Below are 14,878 nucleotides of genomic sequence, written 5' to 3'. Positions count from 1 at the left end.
CCCAGAGGGCCTTGGGGGTCCCAGGGGGGTGAGGAGGGTCCCCCTGATTTTGGGGGGCCTCAGAGGTGTTTTGGTGGTCTCGGGGGGAAGTTTCAGGGGGGTGTTCCCCCAAATTTTGGGGGCCTTGGGGGGTTTTGGGGGATTCCCACCGATTTTAGGGGTCCCTGGGGCGGTCGGTGGTCCCGGGGGATTTTTTCTCCCCCAACCAACTCCCCAATCCCCTCCCAGTTCACCCCAGTGTCCCCCCACTTTCCTGCCGAGGCGGCCGGGCCGCAGCGCATCGCGGCTCCACGCCGGCCCGTGATTAAACTCCCGGAGCCGGTTGGGCCCGGGCCGCGCTCCGGCCGCCCTGAGACCCCGCCAGCGGCCCCCGGGCCCCGGCGCCGCCATCGCGCTCCACCCGCGGGCCTCCTCGCCTCACCCTTGGCTTTGCGACAGTTTTGCGACCGTTTTGCGACGCCGCGGGCCACGCGCGGAGCGGCTCCGCGCGGTGTTTAACCCCCTTTCCGCTGCTTTTCTCCAGGACTTTCCCCCCCGCTCCCTTCCCCCGACGCCCCCCCCCGCGACCCCCATCCCTCCCCCACTTCGCCTCCCCTCTCCCTTTCCCCGCTGGCTCGCCCCGACGCCCTTTTACGACGCTTTACGGCAGTGTGGCGCCCTCTCCGCCGCTCCTTCCTTCGCGTCACTTCACTTTTACGGCACCGTCGCTCTGCCCGGCCGCTTGACGACCTCAGCAACGGTTGCCATGGTGCCACGTCCCGCCTGGCAACAGACGCTAATTAAACCCCCGGTAACGAGGCCGAGCTAATTACGGGGACGCCGCGGCCTGGGGTGGGGGGGGAGGTGTAATTAGCGCGATCGTTCACCACAGAATAAAGCACTTACAAGGCATTGCTGGCTGTTAACGTGTGATTAATGAGCTATTACACCCTAATTAGCAGCTAATTAGGGCTTAATGAACGGTTAATGAGCTGAAAGGAGCGGTTGTGTGTGTTGGGGGGGGTGGGCGCTTCCAGGGACAACCCTGTGTGGGGTTGGGGTAAGGTTGCTGTTAATGAGGTTAATTACCGTAATTATCCCATGAACTTGGACCTGGAAAGGGGGAGGAGGGGAATTGCGGGTGTTTGTTGCGGAGGGAACTGGGGATGAGAGCGGACAAATATATAAAAAATATAAAATGTAAGTGTGTCCGTCCCGTGACGGACGAGGCACGAGGTAAGGAGGAGAAAAGCTTTATTCAAATAGTTTTTTTTTTGTGTTTTTGAGGCGCTGGAAACGTCCCTCAGCGCCTGAAACCGCCGCGTGCGGGACCGGCCGAGGAAAACGTTTGTGTCAACCCGGGACAGCGCCGGTGCCTGACGCGCTTCTGGTTTGTCCTCAGCGTTTCCTGACTCGCTTTTATATTTTTCACGTATTTTTCTGACTCGCTTTTATTTTTTTCTTCTATTTTTTCCGTTTAGCCTTTATTTCTTTCCTTCCCCCTCTATTTTTTTTCTTCCTTCCTTCCCCCTCTATTTTTTTTTCTTTCCTTCCTTCCCCCTCTATTTTTTATCTTTCCTTCCTTCCCCCTCTATTTTTTTTTCTTTCCTTCCTTCCCCCTCTATTTTTTTTTTCTTTCCTTCCTTCCCCCTCTATTTTTTTTTCTTTCCTTCCTTCCCCCTCTATTTTTTTTTCTTCCTTCCTTCCCCCTCTATTTTTTTTTCTTTCCTTCCTTCCCCCTCTATTTTTTTTCTTTCCTTCCTTCCCCCTCTATTTTTTTTTCTTTCCTTCCTTCCCCCTCTATTTTTTTTTCTTTCCTTCCTTCCCCCTCTATTTTTTTTTCTTTCCTTCCTTCCCCCTCTATTTTTTTTTCTTTCCTTCCTTCCCCCTCTATTTTTTTTTCTTTCCTTCCTTCCCCCTCTATTTTTTTTTCTTTCCTTCCTTCCCCCTCTATTTTTTTTTCTTTCCTTCCTTCCCCCTCTATTTTTTTTTCTTTCCTTCCTTCCCCCTCTATTTTTTTTGCTTTCCTTCCTTCCCCCTCTATTTTTTTTGCTTTCCTTCCTTCCCCCTCTATTTTACTGACTTGCTTGTATTTTTTCCTCTTATTTTTTCCTGTATTTTCCTGGCTTTCCCAGCCGGGTGATTCCGGGATCCTGTGCCGTGTCACCTCCAAGAGGAGGGCAGGGGCAGTGCCCGCTCAGCCCTCACCAGCGGCGGGTGCAGGTCACAGGTCCCGGAGCAGCTTCCTCCTACGATTAAATCTAAAGTAGTTTTTAAATTTCCATTACCTTATCTACAGGCATTAAACCTTCCAAATGACGAGTTTTTTCACGACGGCTCAATTCCTGCCCGTACGGTCTGGGTTGATGCCCGGAGCCTTTTCTCCTCCGCAGCCACAGGTGCCTCTGCTGAGAGCTGGGACGTGCTGGGAAGATGCTCCCAACAGGTCAGAATTTACCCCAAAAGGAGGAAAGCTGCTTCCCCCTCCCCTCAGCTATTTCTTGTCAAGTTTTAAGTGCAAAACCTTTCTGCAGACCCTGCTGCGTGCAGGGGCAGCTGAAGGACCGAGAGGGGGAATTCCTCATGTCCTGCGTCAGCAAAACTCCCCCCCCCCCCCCCCCCCCCCCCGTCCTTTAGTGGGGAAACTGGGATGCGAATGCTTTTGACTCTAAAGAAAGATCAAAATGTGACCCCAGACTGAATCACTTGAGGCCTTAAAAAATGCAACTGCAAGAACGGAGGTTGGCTGTTATTATCCAAAACTCGAGTGCAAGGATCCTGGAATCACCCAGGTTGGAAAAGCCCTTGAAGCTCCTCCAGCCCCACCATGAACCTCCCCCTGACCGTTCCCAACTCCACCAGATCCCTCAGCGCTGGCTCAACCCGACTCTTCAACCCCTCCAGGGATGGGGACTCCCCCCCTGCCCTGGGCAGCCCATTCCAACGCCCAACAGCCCCTTCTGCAAAGAAATCCTTCCTAAGAGCCAGTCTGACCCTGCCCTGGCGCAGCTTGAGGCCATTCCCTCTTGGCCTGCTGCTGGGTCCTTGGCTCAAGAGACTCCTCCCCCCTCTCTGCACCCTCCTTTCAGGGAGTTGCAGAGGGCCAGGAGGTCTCCCCTCAGCCTCCTCTTCTCCACACTAAACCCCCCCAGGTCCCTCAGCCGCTCCCCATCAGACCTGTGCTCCAGACCCTGCACCAGCTCCGTTGCCCTTCTCTGGACACGCTCGAGTCATTCAAGGGCCTTTTTGGGGTGAGGGGCCCAAAACTGAACCCACTCATTGAGGGGCGGCCTCACCAGTGCCGAGCACAGGGGTCAGATCCCTTCCCTGTCCCTGCTGGCCACGCTGGTGCTGGTACAAGCCCCACTGGCCTCCTTGGCCCCCTGGGCACGCTGCTGGCTCATCACCAATCCCCCCACCAGGTCCCTCCCGGACCCGCAGGTCTCCAGCCGCTCCCTGGGGGGGTTTAAGGGCCGTTTGGATGAGCTGGGGGGGGGATGTGGGGTGGGGGAGAACTTTGTGGAGTGGGGCCGAGGGTTGGACTCGCTGACCCCGAGGGACTTTCCCGACCTGAAGGACTCGTGACTCCGTGTCCCGGCCCAGCTCTGTGCTGGGGGGAGGTTTCATCTTTCTCAGTTTCCTTGTTCTTAAATCCCCCCCGTGTGCCGCCAACGTGAAATTCTATTCCTGTAATTCATCAGAGCAGCAGAATAAATCCCTCGTAAAAAGTTACTATTTTCCCCCCAGTCTAATTTACCCTTTTTGTTTCATTTTTGTGCACGTTTCGAAACTCTTTCACGGGTCGTTACTGGGAGCACTGGGGTTACTGGTGCCCCCCAAGCTCTGCTCACACCCCTCCCCTGGGGTCCATCCATGCCCTGAACCCCCCTGAGGGTGGTGAGTGACAGGGGGTGGGGCCTGATGTGGGTGGGCGTGGCCAGTGCCACGGGGTGGGGCTTGTCCTGGGGGTGTGGCCAAGCCAAGGGGGTGGAGCTTTTACACCCCCCCCCAACTGGTGTGGGTGGAGTGTGGTTCTAGGGGGTGTGGCCAGCTGGGGGGGCGGAGCTTTTGACTCATGGGGGCGTGGTCTCAGCCATGATGGGTGTGGTCTCACCCAGGGTGGGCATGGCCTCACACAGATGGGCGTGGCCTCATACTGGGTGGGTGTGGTCTCCCACAGATGGGCGTGGTTTCACCACCCCCCCCCGATGGGCGTGGTCTCACCCTGATGGGCATGGTCTCACATCAGATGGGCGTGGTCTCATCCTGGGTGGGCGTGGTCTCACACAGATGGGTGTGGTTACACCCCCCCACACACCTGATGGGCGTGGTGTCACCCAAGATGGGTGTGGTCTCATCCTGGGTGGGTGTGGTGTCACCACAGATGGGCGTGGTTTCACCCCGATGGGCGTGGTCTCACCCCGATGGGCGTGGCTCACACAGTAGTGGGTGGAGTCGGCTCCAGGGGGCGGGGCCATGCTCCCACAGCACCACGTGCTCCCAATGTCTCCCCCAACCCCTCCCCTCGGATCTGGGGGGGCCTCTTGTCACCTGTGTCCCCCCCACCCGCGCCCCCCCCAGGAAGGGGACGAGCCAAACCACTGACGGGGGGGGACACCCCGGCGTTCCCCAAATCGAGCCCCTGGGGATGGGACCCCTCTCGGGGACCTTCCCAGGGGACCCCAGGGTGTCTCTCAGGGACCCCCCCACCCCCGGGGAGTCCCCCACCACTGACAGCCCATGAGCGGGAGGGGGCGGCGGTGCCGGAGGGTGCCGCGGGGGTGCCCCGACACCCAGAAACGCGTGAAAAAAGGGAAAAGGGGGTTTGAAAATGGGCAGCGCGGGGCCCCCCCGGGGGGGCGGCTCCTCCACCGCCGGCGGGACGGTGGAATGAAGGTGACAAAGCCTGGGTGGGGGTAAGAGCCGTGGGGCAGAGCCATGGGGTGCAGAGCACCCCCTGCCACCCCATGGAAGTGGGGTCAGGGACGTTTTGGGGTCCCTTTGGCTGCTTTTGGGGGGTGGGTGCTGCCTCCTGGAACCCCGACATGGTGGGGGGGGGTGTGGAGGTGCCCCCAGGGGGGTGGTGGGGGGTGTGGACGGCCCCAGGTCCGGCGGGTGCAGCTGGTGGGAGGAGGAGGAGGAGGAGGAGGCAGCGCTGGGCGGGGCTGTCCGTCTGTCTGTGTCCATCTGTCCCCTGGCTGTCCCCTGTCCCTCTGCCATGGGGTCCCCCCTGTCCCTGCACCCAGCTGCCACCCATGTGTGCACCCCCCATCCACCCCCACCTACTGACTCCTCATCTGTCCGTCCATCCATCCATCCCTCCATCCATCCATCCGTCCGTCCATCCATCCATCCCTCCATCCCTCCATCCATCCGTCCGTCCATCCATCCATCCATCCCTCCATCCGTCCATCCATCCAACCCACATCCGTCCGTCCATCCGTCCATCCATCCCTCCATCCATCCCTCCATCCATCTGTCCATCCATCCCTCCATCCCTCCATCCCTCCCTCCATCCCTCCCTCCATCCATCCCTCCATCCATCCCTCCATCCCTCCATCCCTCCCTCCATCCATCCCTCCATCCATCCCTCCATCCATCCATCCATCCCTCCATCCCTCCATCCATCCATCCATCCATCCCTCCATCCCTCCATCCATCCCTCCATCCATCCATCCCTCCATCCATCCCTCCATCCCTCCATCCATCCCTCCATCCATCCATCCCTCCATCCCTCCATCCATCCCTCCATCCATCCATCCCTCCATCCATCCCTCCATCCCTCCATCCCTCCATCCCTCCATCCCTCCATCCATCCCTCCATCCATCCATCCATCCCTCCATCCCTCCATCCATCCATCCATCCATCCCTCCATCCATCCATCCATCCCTCCATCCCTCCATCCATCCATCCATCCATCCCTCCATCCATCCATCCCTCCATCCATCCATCCATCCATCCATCCCTCCATCCATCCCTCCATCCATCCCTCCATCCATCCATCCATCCATCCCTCCATCCCTCCATCCCTCCATCCCTCCATCCATCCATCCCTCCATCCATCCATCCATCCATCCATCCCTCCATCCATCCCTCCATCCATCCATCCATCCATCCATCCATCCCTCCATCCCTCCATCCCTCCATCCCTCCACCCATCCATCCCTCCATCCATCCATCCCTCCATCCATCCCTCCATCCCTCCATCCATCCCTCCCTCCATCCCTCCATCCCTCCATCCCTCCATCCCTCCATCCATCCATCCCTCCATCCATCCCTCCATCCATCCATCCATCCATCCATCCATCCATCCATCCATCCATCCCTCCATCCCTCCATCCCTCCATCCCTCCACCCATCCATCCCTCCATCCATCCATCCCTCCATCCATCCCTCCATCCCTCCATCCATCCCTCCCTCCATCCCTCCATCCCTCCATCCCTCCATCCCTCCATCCATCCCTCCATCCCTCCATCCATCCATCCATCCATCCGTCCGTCCGTCTGTCCCCCCCATCCTGTCCCCCCCCCCATTAACCCCCCTCTGGGCTCTCCAGCCTCTCCCCACCCCCCTACACCCTCCTGCGGCCCCAAACCCGCTTCCCTCCCCCAGCAGACGGAGACACCACGATGCAACATCTCCCCAGGGGGGGAATTGTCATTTTATTGGCGGGGGGGGTGCTCAGGGGGCCCCCCCCGCGTGCTGGGGGCTGGGCCACCCCCTCAGAACACCCGCACCTTCACCTCCTTCGTCTCTGTCACCACTTTGCCGTCCACCGACCGCTGCTTGGTCCTCTGCGTGGTGGAGGTGGTCTCCTTCTCCAGGGCGTCCTGCAGGCTGTGGGGCGGGGAAAGGGGGGGGCTCAGGGTGCTGGGGGGGGCCCCAGGGTGTCCCCTCCCTGTTGAATGTGTCCTCCCCCTTCCCAGTGTCACCAAGAGGTGACAGAGCTGGAGCATCCTGGAGGGTGGGCTGGGATGGCCCAACGCTGGGGGCTCAGCTGGGTGCCACCGCTGTCCCCTCGCTGTCCCCAGAGCATCGTGGGTGATGGGACCTGGACATCCCATCTCCTGCGGCTCGTCCCCACCAGATGCCACCGCTGTCCCCTCGCTGTCCCCAGAGCATCGTGGGTGATGGGACCTGGACATCCCATCTCCTGGGGCTCGTCCCCACCAGATGCCACCGCTGTCCCCTCGCTGTCCCCAGAGCATCGTGGGTGGTGGGAACTGGACATCCCATCTCCTGGGGCTCGTCCCCACCAGATGCCACCGCTGTCCCCTCGCTGTCCCCAGAGAATCGTGGGTGATGGGACCTGGACATCCCATCTCCTGGGGTTCGTCCCCACCAGACACTGTCCCCTTCCCATCCCAAGCCCACCCATTCCTGCCAGATCTGGGACATCCCACCCCCGGTGCCACCCCCGCCGGGTGCCCCCACCGCCCCCCACCCCATCCCCTCTACCTGAACTCCTCTCCTCCCTCCAGCAGCTGCCGGTAGGTCGCGATCTCAGCCTCCAGCTTGCCCTTGACATTGAGCAGCGCCTGGTACTCCTCGGCCTGGTGCTGCAGCTCGTTGCGCACCTGCAGCAGCTCGGCCTCGGCCCGCAGGATCAGGGCGCTGAGCTGCTCCATCTGCGCGGCGTAGCGGTTCTCCACCTCCAGCACGTTGGCCTCCAACCTGGCTTTCTGCGGAGCGTCACGCCCAGGCTCAGGTCACCACCGAGGGTGGCCCTGTGACCCCGCGGGGGGGCTGGATGGGGGCGGTTTTAAGGGGGGCACCTGGTTGCGGAGGGACTCCAGGTCGATCTCCAGGGTCTGGACGGAGCGACGGAGGTCCACCACGGTGCTGCGGGCGGTGTCGATGTCCTTGCTGCTCTGCGTGACCTCGATGGTGCTCTCGGTGATCTTGGGGGTCACATGTGTGTGGTTTGGGGGGGTCAGTGCCTTGGCCCTGCTCACCACGGCCACCCCAAACCATTGAGGGGACACGGGGGGTGACACCACCCCAGGAAGAGGCAGGCCCAAGCACTGGGGTCCCACGTGGGGTAGGGGTCCTCCAGGAATGTCCCCAGTGTTGGACCAGGACCCTCTTGGAGGTCCCCACTGTGGGGCTGGGGTCACCCTGGGATGGTTTTCCCTGGGGAATGTCCCTGATGTTGGACCAGGACCCCTTGGAGAAGGTCCCCACTGGGTCTTGGGGTCCCCTACGGGATAGGGGTCACCCCAAGAGTATCCCTGGTGTGGGGCCAGGACCCCGTTGGGTCAAGTCTCTCTTGTGAGGTACCTTTGGGGAGCACCCCTGTGTCAGACTGGGGACCCCCAGGGGCACCCCCCCCAGATCAGGGTTCCCCCAGATGACCACCCAGTTGAGCTGGGGACTGCCCCCTCCCTTGCCTTGACGTCCCCCCAGGGACGACACCCCCATGGAGCATCACCCCAGTTGCCTGGGGACCACCGGGGCCGCCTGAGGTGCAGGTTTGGGGTGGGGGGGGTGGACCCACCTGCCGCCCCCATTGCTTCTCCAGGTCCTCCAGGTTCTTCTGGGCCAGGGTGTCGTACTGCGCCCGGATCTCCGCCATGATCTTGCCCAGGTCCTGCGACTTGGGCGCGTCCACCTCCACCGTCAACGCCGAGTCAGAGACCTGGGCCTGGAGGCTCTTCACCTCCTGGGGGGCAGCGAGGGGCCGGCGTCAGTGTGGGGTGCCCAGACCACCCCCCCTGCCCCGCTCCAGCTTCATCCCTACCTCCTCGTGGTTCTTCTTCATGAAGATGAGTTCCTCCTTGAGGGACTCGATCTCCCCCTCCAGCTGCAGCCGGGTCATGTTGGTGTCGTCGATGACCTTGCGCAGCCCCATGATGTCGTTCTCCACCGAGAGGCGGATGGCCAGCTCCGCCTCGTACCTGGGGACACGGCGCTGAGTGGCTGCGGCCCCAGCCCTGTCCTTGTCCCTGTCCCCATCTGTGTTCTTACCCCTGTCCCACCCCCATCTCCACCTCCAACCTCATCCCACCCCACCTCATCCCATCCCATCCTACCTCATCCCACCCCACCTCATCCCATCCCATCTCAATCCCCTCATCCCACCTCATCCCACCCCATCCCACCTCATCCCATCCCATCCTACCTCATCCCATCCCACCCCATCCCACCCCATCCCACCCCATCCCACCTCATCCCATCCCATCCTACCTCATCCCATCCCATCCCATCCCATCCCATCCCACCCCAACCCACCCCACCTCATCCCATCCTACCTCATCCCATCCCACCTCATCCCCTCATCCCATCCCATCCCATCCCACCTCATCCCACCCCATCCCACCTCATCCCATCCCACCCCATTCCATCCTACCTCATCCCACCCCATCCCATCCCATTCCACCCCATCCCACCCCACCCCACCTCATCCCATTCCACCTCATCCCACCCCATCCCACCTCATCCCATCCCATCCCACCCCATCCCTGTCCTCATCCCCCTCCTTGGCTCCTGCCTGTCCCTATGTCCCCTCCGCCCCCTCCCTGTCCCCGTTGTCCCTGTCCCCACCCTGTCCCCATCCTCTGTCCCCATCCCCACTCCTGTTCCCATCCTTGTCCTTGGCCTCATCCCCATTTCCTGCCCCACCCCATCTCCCCACCCCCATCCCCATTCCCGTCCTTGTCCCCATCCCCACCCTGTCCCTCCTCTTCCCGTCCCCGTCCCCCCCCCCGTCCCTCACTTGACCCTGAAGTCATCGGCCGCCAGCCGGGCGTTGTCGATCTGCAGCACCGTGCGGGCGTTCTCCACCGTCGCCTCGAAGATCTTGGGGTGGGGGGGGGACACACACACCACGCACGGACACGACACCGTCACCGGGCTGCAGGGACACCCCCCTCCCCGCTGCCACCCGCGCCGCTGCCCACGTCACCCAGGCAGGTGCCACCCTGGCAGCTGCCCGCGCTCCCGCGGGGGGGACGGAACCTCGCCCCGGAAAAGCGGCAATCAGCCAGGGTGGGGGCGGGGAGAGGCTCACTTGGGGGGACCCAGGTGACTGGGACGGGCTTGGCTGGGCCCTGGGTGACCTTGAGCCTGGCTGAGAACACGGGGGGGCCGTGGGGCTCGCGAAGGCGGCGTTGGGCCCCCTCTGACACCACCTTGCCCCGTGCCCTTGGTCATGTCCCTTAACCTCCTCCCAGCGAAGCCCCTGGGGACGTTCAGCCCCCGCCCAGGTGACATCTGGGGTGCAAAGTCCACCCAGCCCCACCGCCCGCCGGGTTAATGCTTAACCCCACGGTGCCGTGGGGACACCAACGCCAGCTCGGCCCCCTCCCTCCCCCCCCGCCACGGGGTCCCCACCTTGTCCCGCAGCTCCTCGATGACGTCCCAGTAGTGGCTCCAGTCCTGGGTGCTGGGACCTCTCTTGGCCATGAACTCCCGGATCTGAACCTCCAACCGCTGGTTCTCCTGCTCCAAGCTCCGAACCTTCTCCAAGTAGGCGGCCAAGCGGTCGTTGAGGTCCTGCATCGTCTCCTTCTCGTTGGCCACCACGCCAGACCCCATCACCAACACGCTGCCCCCCAAGCCAGCCCCATAGCCGGCCCCATAACCACCGCCAGCGCTGGTCAGGCTGGTGGTGCGGGTGACGGAGACGCGGGAGCCCGATCCCCCGGCCCCGGCGTAGACGCTGGCGGCGCTGCCCAGGGGGGTGAAGGGGCGGCCGGAGCCCACGCCGGGGGTGACCCCGCTGCGGCGGGAGCTGGAGTAGACGCTGCTGCGGGAGTAGCTCATGGTGACGGGGACGGCGGAGACACGGGAGCGACGACGGAGCTGGACGGACGGACGGACAGATGGACGGACGGACGGGGATTTATAGCCGGGAGAGGGGGGGAGGGCGGCCCCACGGCACCTCCCCACGGCCCCGCTCCGGGCCCCTGCGCGCCCGGGAAGGTGGGGCTGGATCCAGCCCAAGGCCTTTGTTCCCGGGGCGGGCTCGGCCCCGTAATCCGTGGGGTGCAGGGCAGAGGAGTGGGGGTCTGCCCCATAACCTGTGGGGTGCAGGGCTCAGCCCCATAACCTGTGGGGTGCAGGGTGGAGGGATGAGGGTCTGCCCCATAACCTGTGGGGTGCAGGGCGGAGGAGTGGGGGTCTGCCCCATAACCTGTGGGGTGCAGGGCGGAGGAGTGGGGGGTCTGCCCCATAACCTGTGGGGTGCAGGGCTCAGCCCCATAACCTGTGGGGTGCAGCCCCACACATTTTGGGGTACCCCACAGCTCCAGCTCTCCCCACCGGTTCACATCAGCCCCACATCACCCCACTGATACTCCCACCCACCCCATAGCGATCCCCCCCCCGTTCCTGGGGTTCACAGGTGGGGCCGGCGGGGGTCGGGGTGGGGGTCAGGGTGGGGGTCAGGGTGGGGCCGGGGTGGGTCCCCGTGGGGACAGTCCCGGCGTGGCTCTGAGGGGCTCGTCCTGCCCCACCCACTCCAGGAATCCTGCCTGGCCTCTCCCCCCGCCCCCCCGTCCCCGCCTGCACCCCAAACCCAGGGACACCCCAACGCTGGGTCTCCACCCCCCGCCCCCCCGGCCGGACCCTCATCATCCCCCCGGGGCTGATCAAAGGCGGCTCCGGAGCACCGGGGGGGAGGGGGGGGGGGGCCGCGATCCAGCGTTATCTGCAGAGCATCGGCCGGGGGGGGGTGGGGGGGGGGCACGTCCCCGCTCCACGGGGTCAAGGAGGGCAGCGATGTGCTGGGGGGGGGGGGTGTCACCCCCGCTGCAGGCGTGAGAACGCGGAGTTTTGCACGAGCGCGCTCTTTGCACAAGCACGTCCCTCTGCACGAGCACCCCCCCTTGCACAAGCACCCCCCTTCCTTGCACAAGCACCCCTCCTTGCACGAGCACCCCCCCTTCCTTGCACAAGCACCCCTCCTTGCACGAACACCCCCTCTTCCTTGCACGAGGACCCTCCTTGCACAACCACCCCGTCCTTGCACGAGCACCCCTCCTTGCATGAGCACCCCCTCCTCCTTACACAAGCACCCCCCCTTCCTTGCACGAGCACCCCCCCTTGCACAAGCACCTCTCCTTGCACGAGCACCCCCCTTGCACAACCAAACCCTCCCGCAGAACCCCCGGGGGGGGAAGTCGCGGTGCCGGGGGCTCCCCGCAGCCTCCTGCCCCCCCCCCCCCCCCCCGGCCCCGCTCCTGTTTGCTCCGGCCGCACCACAACGGGGTGACTCAGCGCTGGGGGGTGTCTCCAGCCCCCCCCCCCGCCTTGGCCCTTCTCACGAGCTGCTCTGGGGGGGCCCCATCCCACCCCCCCCCGGCCCCGCTCCGGCGTTTGGCCCGAGATTTGGGTCGCGAGTGGCTGAGCCCCGTCCCTGCCCCCTTCTCCGGACCTTCTGCCCCCCCGAGCCCCCCCGCCCCACTCCTGCCCCATTTCTGCCCCCTTTTGCCCCATCCCTGCCCCATTTTACCTCATCCTTGCCCCATCCCTGCTCCGTTTTGCCCCATTTTGCCCCATCCCTGCCCCATCTTGTCCCATTCCTGCCCCATCCCTGCCCCACTTTGTCCCCTCTCTGCCCCATTTTGCCCCATTTTGCCCCCTCTCTGCCCCATTTTGCCCCATCCCTGCCCCATTTTGCCCCATTTTGCCCCCTCTCTGCCCCATTTTGCCCCATTCCGCCCCATTCCTGCCCCATTTTGCCCCATTTTGCCCCATTCCTGCCCCATTTTACCCCATTTCGTCCCATTTTGCCCCATTCCTGCCCCATTTTACCCCATTTCGCCCCATTTTGCCCCATTCCTGCCCCATTTCGCCCCATTTTACCCCATTTCGTCCCATTTTGCCCCATTCCTGCCCCATTTTACCCCATTTCGCCCCATTTTGCCCCATTCCTGCCCCATTTCGCCCCATTTTACCCCATTTCGTCCCATTTTGCCCCATTCCTGCCCCATTTTACCACATTTCGCCCCATTTTGCCCCATTCCTGCCCCATTTCGCCCCATTTTACCCCATTTCGTCCCATTTTGCCCCATTTCTGCCCCATTTTACCCCATTTCACCCCATTTTGCCCCATTCCTGCCCCATTTTACCCCATTCCGCCCCATTTTACCCCATTCCGCCCCGTTTTACCCCATTCCGCCCCATTTTACCCCATTTCGCCCCATTTTGCCCCATTCCTGCCCCATTTTACCCCATTTCGCCCCATTTTGCCCCACCCCTGCCCCATTCTGTCCCCTCTCTGCCCCCTTTTGCCCCCTTTTGCCCCATTTCTGGGCTTTGGCCCCGCGCCGCCGCCGGCCGAGGGCTTTGTTCCGGGGCCAACCCTTCGCCATTTCGGCTCCTCCGAGGGTGCTGGTGGTGGCACCGCGCCGGGAGGAAGAGGAGGGTGACGAGAGGGGACGAGGAAATGGAGGCGCTGGGGCCGCCCTGGCAGGGGCTGAGCCCGGGGGTCCCCGAGGTGTCTGACCCGCCGGGGGGGTCCCAGGGAGGGTCCCACCTTGGGGTCCTCGTGGCCTTTAGCTCACAGGGGGGGGCCCATCCTGGGGTCCCCGTGGTGGCTGGTTGCAGGGGGGGGGGGTCCCACCCTGGGGTCCCTGTGGTGGCTGGTTGCAGGGGGGGGGTCCCACCCTGGGGTCCCTGTGGTGGCTGGTTGCAGGGGGGGGGGTCCCACCCTGGGGTCCCTGTGGTGGCTGGTTGCAGTGGGACCCCCACCCTGGGGTCCCCCGGGGGTGTCTGATCCTGTGGCACCGGCAACGTTTGGCCCCAGAGATGCCCTGACCCCCCCCCCCCCCCCCCCCATGGTCCCTGACCCCCCCATTGCCCCCGCCCTGGGGTGATGCTCCACACCCGGGCTGGATGCGGCCCGGGGGTGCTCCTGGGGGTCCCCAAGACCCCCCCACCTCTCCGCTCCTCTTTGGGGGTTCTCCATGGAGGTGGGGGCACCCCTTGACCCTGCTGCTGGCGCGGGGGGGGGGCTGGGGGCCGCTCCCCACCCCGGCCCCTTATCAGGCACATTCCTGCCGTGCCGGGGGGTGATGGACGAGCCGGGAGCAAACACGTCCCGGCCCCCCCCGCCCCCCCGCGTCTCCCCCCCTCGGGGCCATAAACCCGAGATGAAGGTCCTGGGGCTGATAAGGCTCTGCCCCAGCTCCCCCCCCCCCAGCTCCTCACTCCCCAGCCCCCAACGCTTCAGGGGCTGGACCCGGGGACCCCCCCCAGGCTGTGCTCAGCACCCTGAGGATGCTGGATGCGACCCTGGCCGAGCCCTGAGCCATCGCCAGGGGCCTTGGTGGGGCAGCGCCACCATCGTCCCCCATGTCCCCAACCAGTGGGGACACGGGGATGCCCCTTGACACCCCCCCACCCCCCCAAGAGCCCTGCCCGGCTCCCCAAGGGTTAATGCAGGGGCCGAGGTCTCGCTGCATTCCTGAGCGATGAAGCTGCAGCCAGGACCCACCATCCTCCTCCTCCTCCTCCTCATCCTCCTCCCAGACCCAGCTCAGGGGTTGCTGCAAACAGGGTCAGGCCCTTGGGGGAGGGGGGGGGGGCACCCAGAGGGGTCCTGTGTCCCCCCCCCCTGCCCCCAGCCAAGGGCACCCTTGAGGTCCTGCCTGCATGGGGACAGGGACGTGGCACCTTGGGGACATCCCCTGAGTCACCACGTCCCTCCTGGTGAGGGTCCAGGGCACCCAGGGGGACCCCCCCCGGCACCCAGGGGGGTCCTGCACCCAGGGGGGGACCACCCTGCATCCCCTCGAAGGGTCCTGCCTTTGCACGGGTGATAGGGAAGGGGGTGCATCCCCCCGGGACCCCCCCCTGCTCTCTGGGGACACGCTGGGGGGTGCCACCCGTCAGCGCTGTCCCCGTGGCCGTCACCCAGCCCACAGCAAACAAAAGCCCAGGGAGACCTTTGGC

At 63.8% G+C, this 14,878-nt stretch overlaps 1 protein-coding gene across 1 annotated transcript; it reads right to left on the bottom strand.

The window, feature by feature from the left end:
- Positions 1-6,610: 6,610 nt before the first annotated feature.
- On the bottom strand, positions 6,611-10,806 carry KRT18 (keratin 18). Its single transcript, XM_074853792.1, has 7 exons — positions 10,313-10,806; positions 9,696-9,778; positions 8,721-8,877; positions 8,478-8,642; positions 7,756-7,881; positions 7,439-7,662; positions 6,611-6,817 (listed from the first exon to the last, which is right to left on the bottom strand). Exons 1-7 carry the CDS (start codon positions 10,742-10,744, stop codon positions 6,703-6,705), a joined length of 1,302 nt encoding a protein of 433 aa, XP_074709893.1. The 5' UTR covers positions 10,745-10,806; the 3' UTR covers positions 6,611-6,702.
- Positions 10,807-14,878: the final 4,072 nt, after the last annotated feature.

Source organism: Strix uralensis, chromosome 33 (genome assembly GCF_047716275.1).
Source record: "Strix uralensis isolate ZFMK-TIS-50842 chromosome 33, bStrUra1, whole genome shotgun sequence".
Lineage (NCBI taxonomy): Eukaryota > Metazoa > Chordata > Aves > Strigiformes > Strigidae > Strix > Strix uralensis.
Note: the sequence above shows the minus strand (reverse complement) of the source record. Positions and strands in the feature narration are given on the sequence as shown.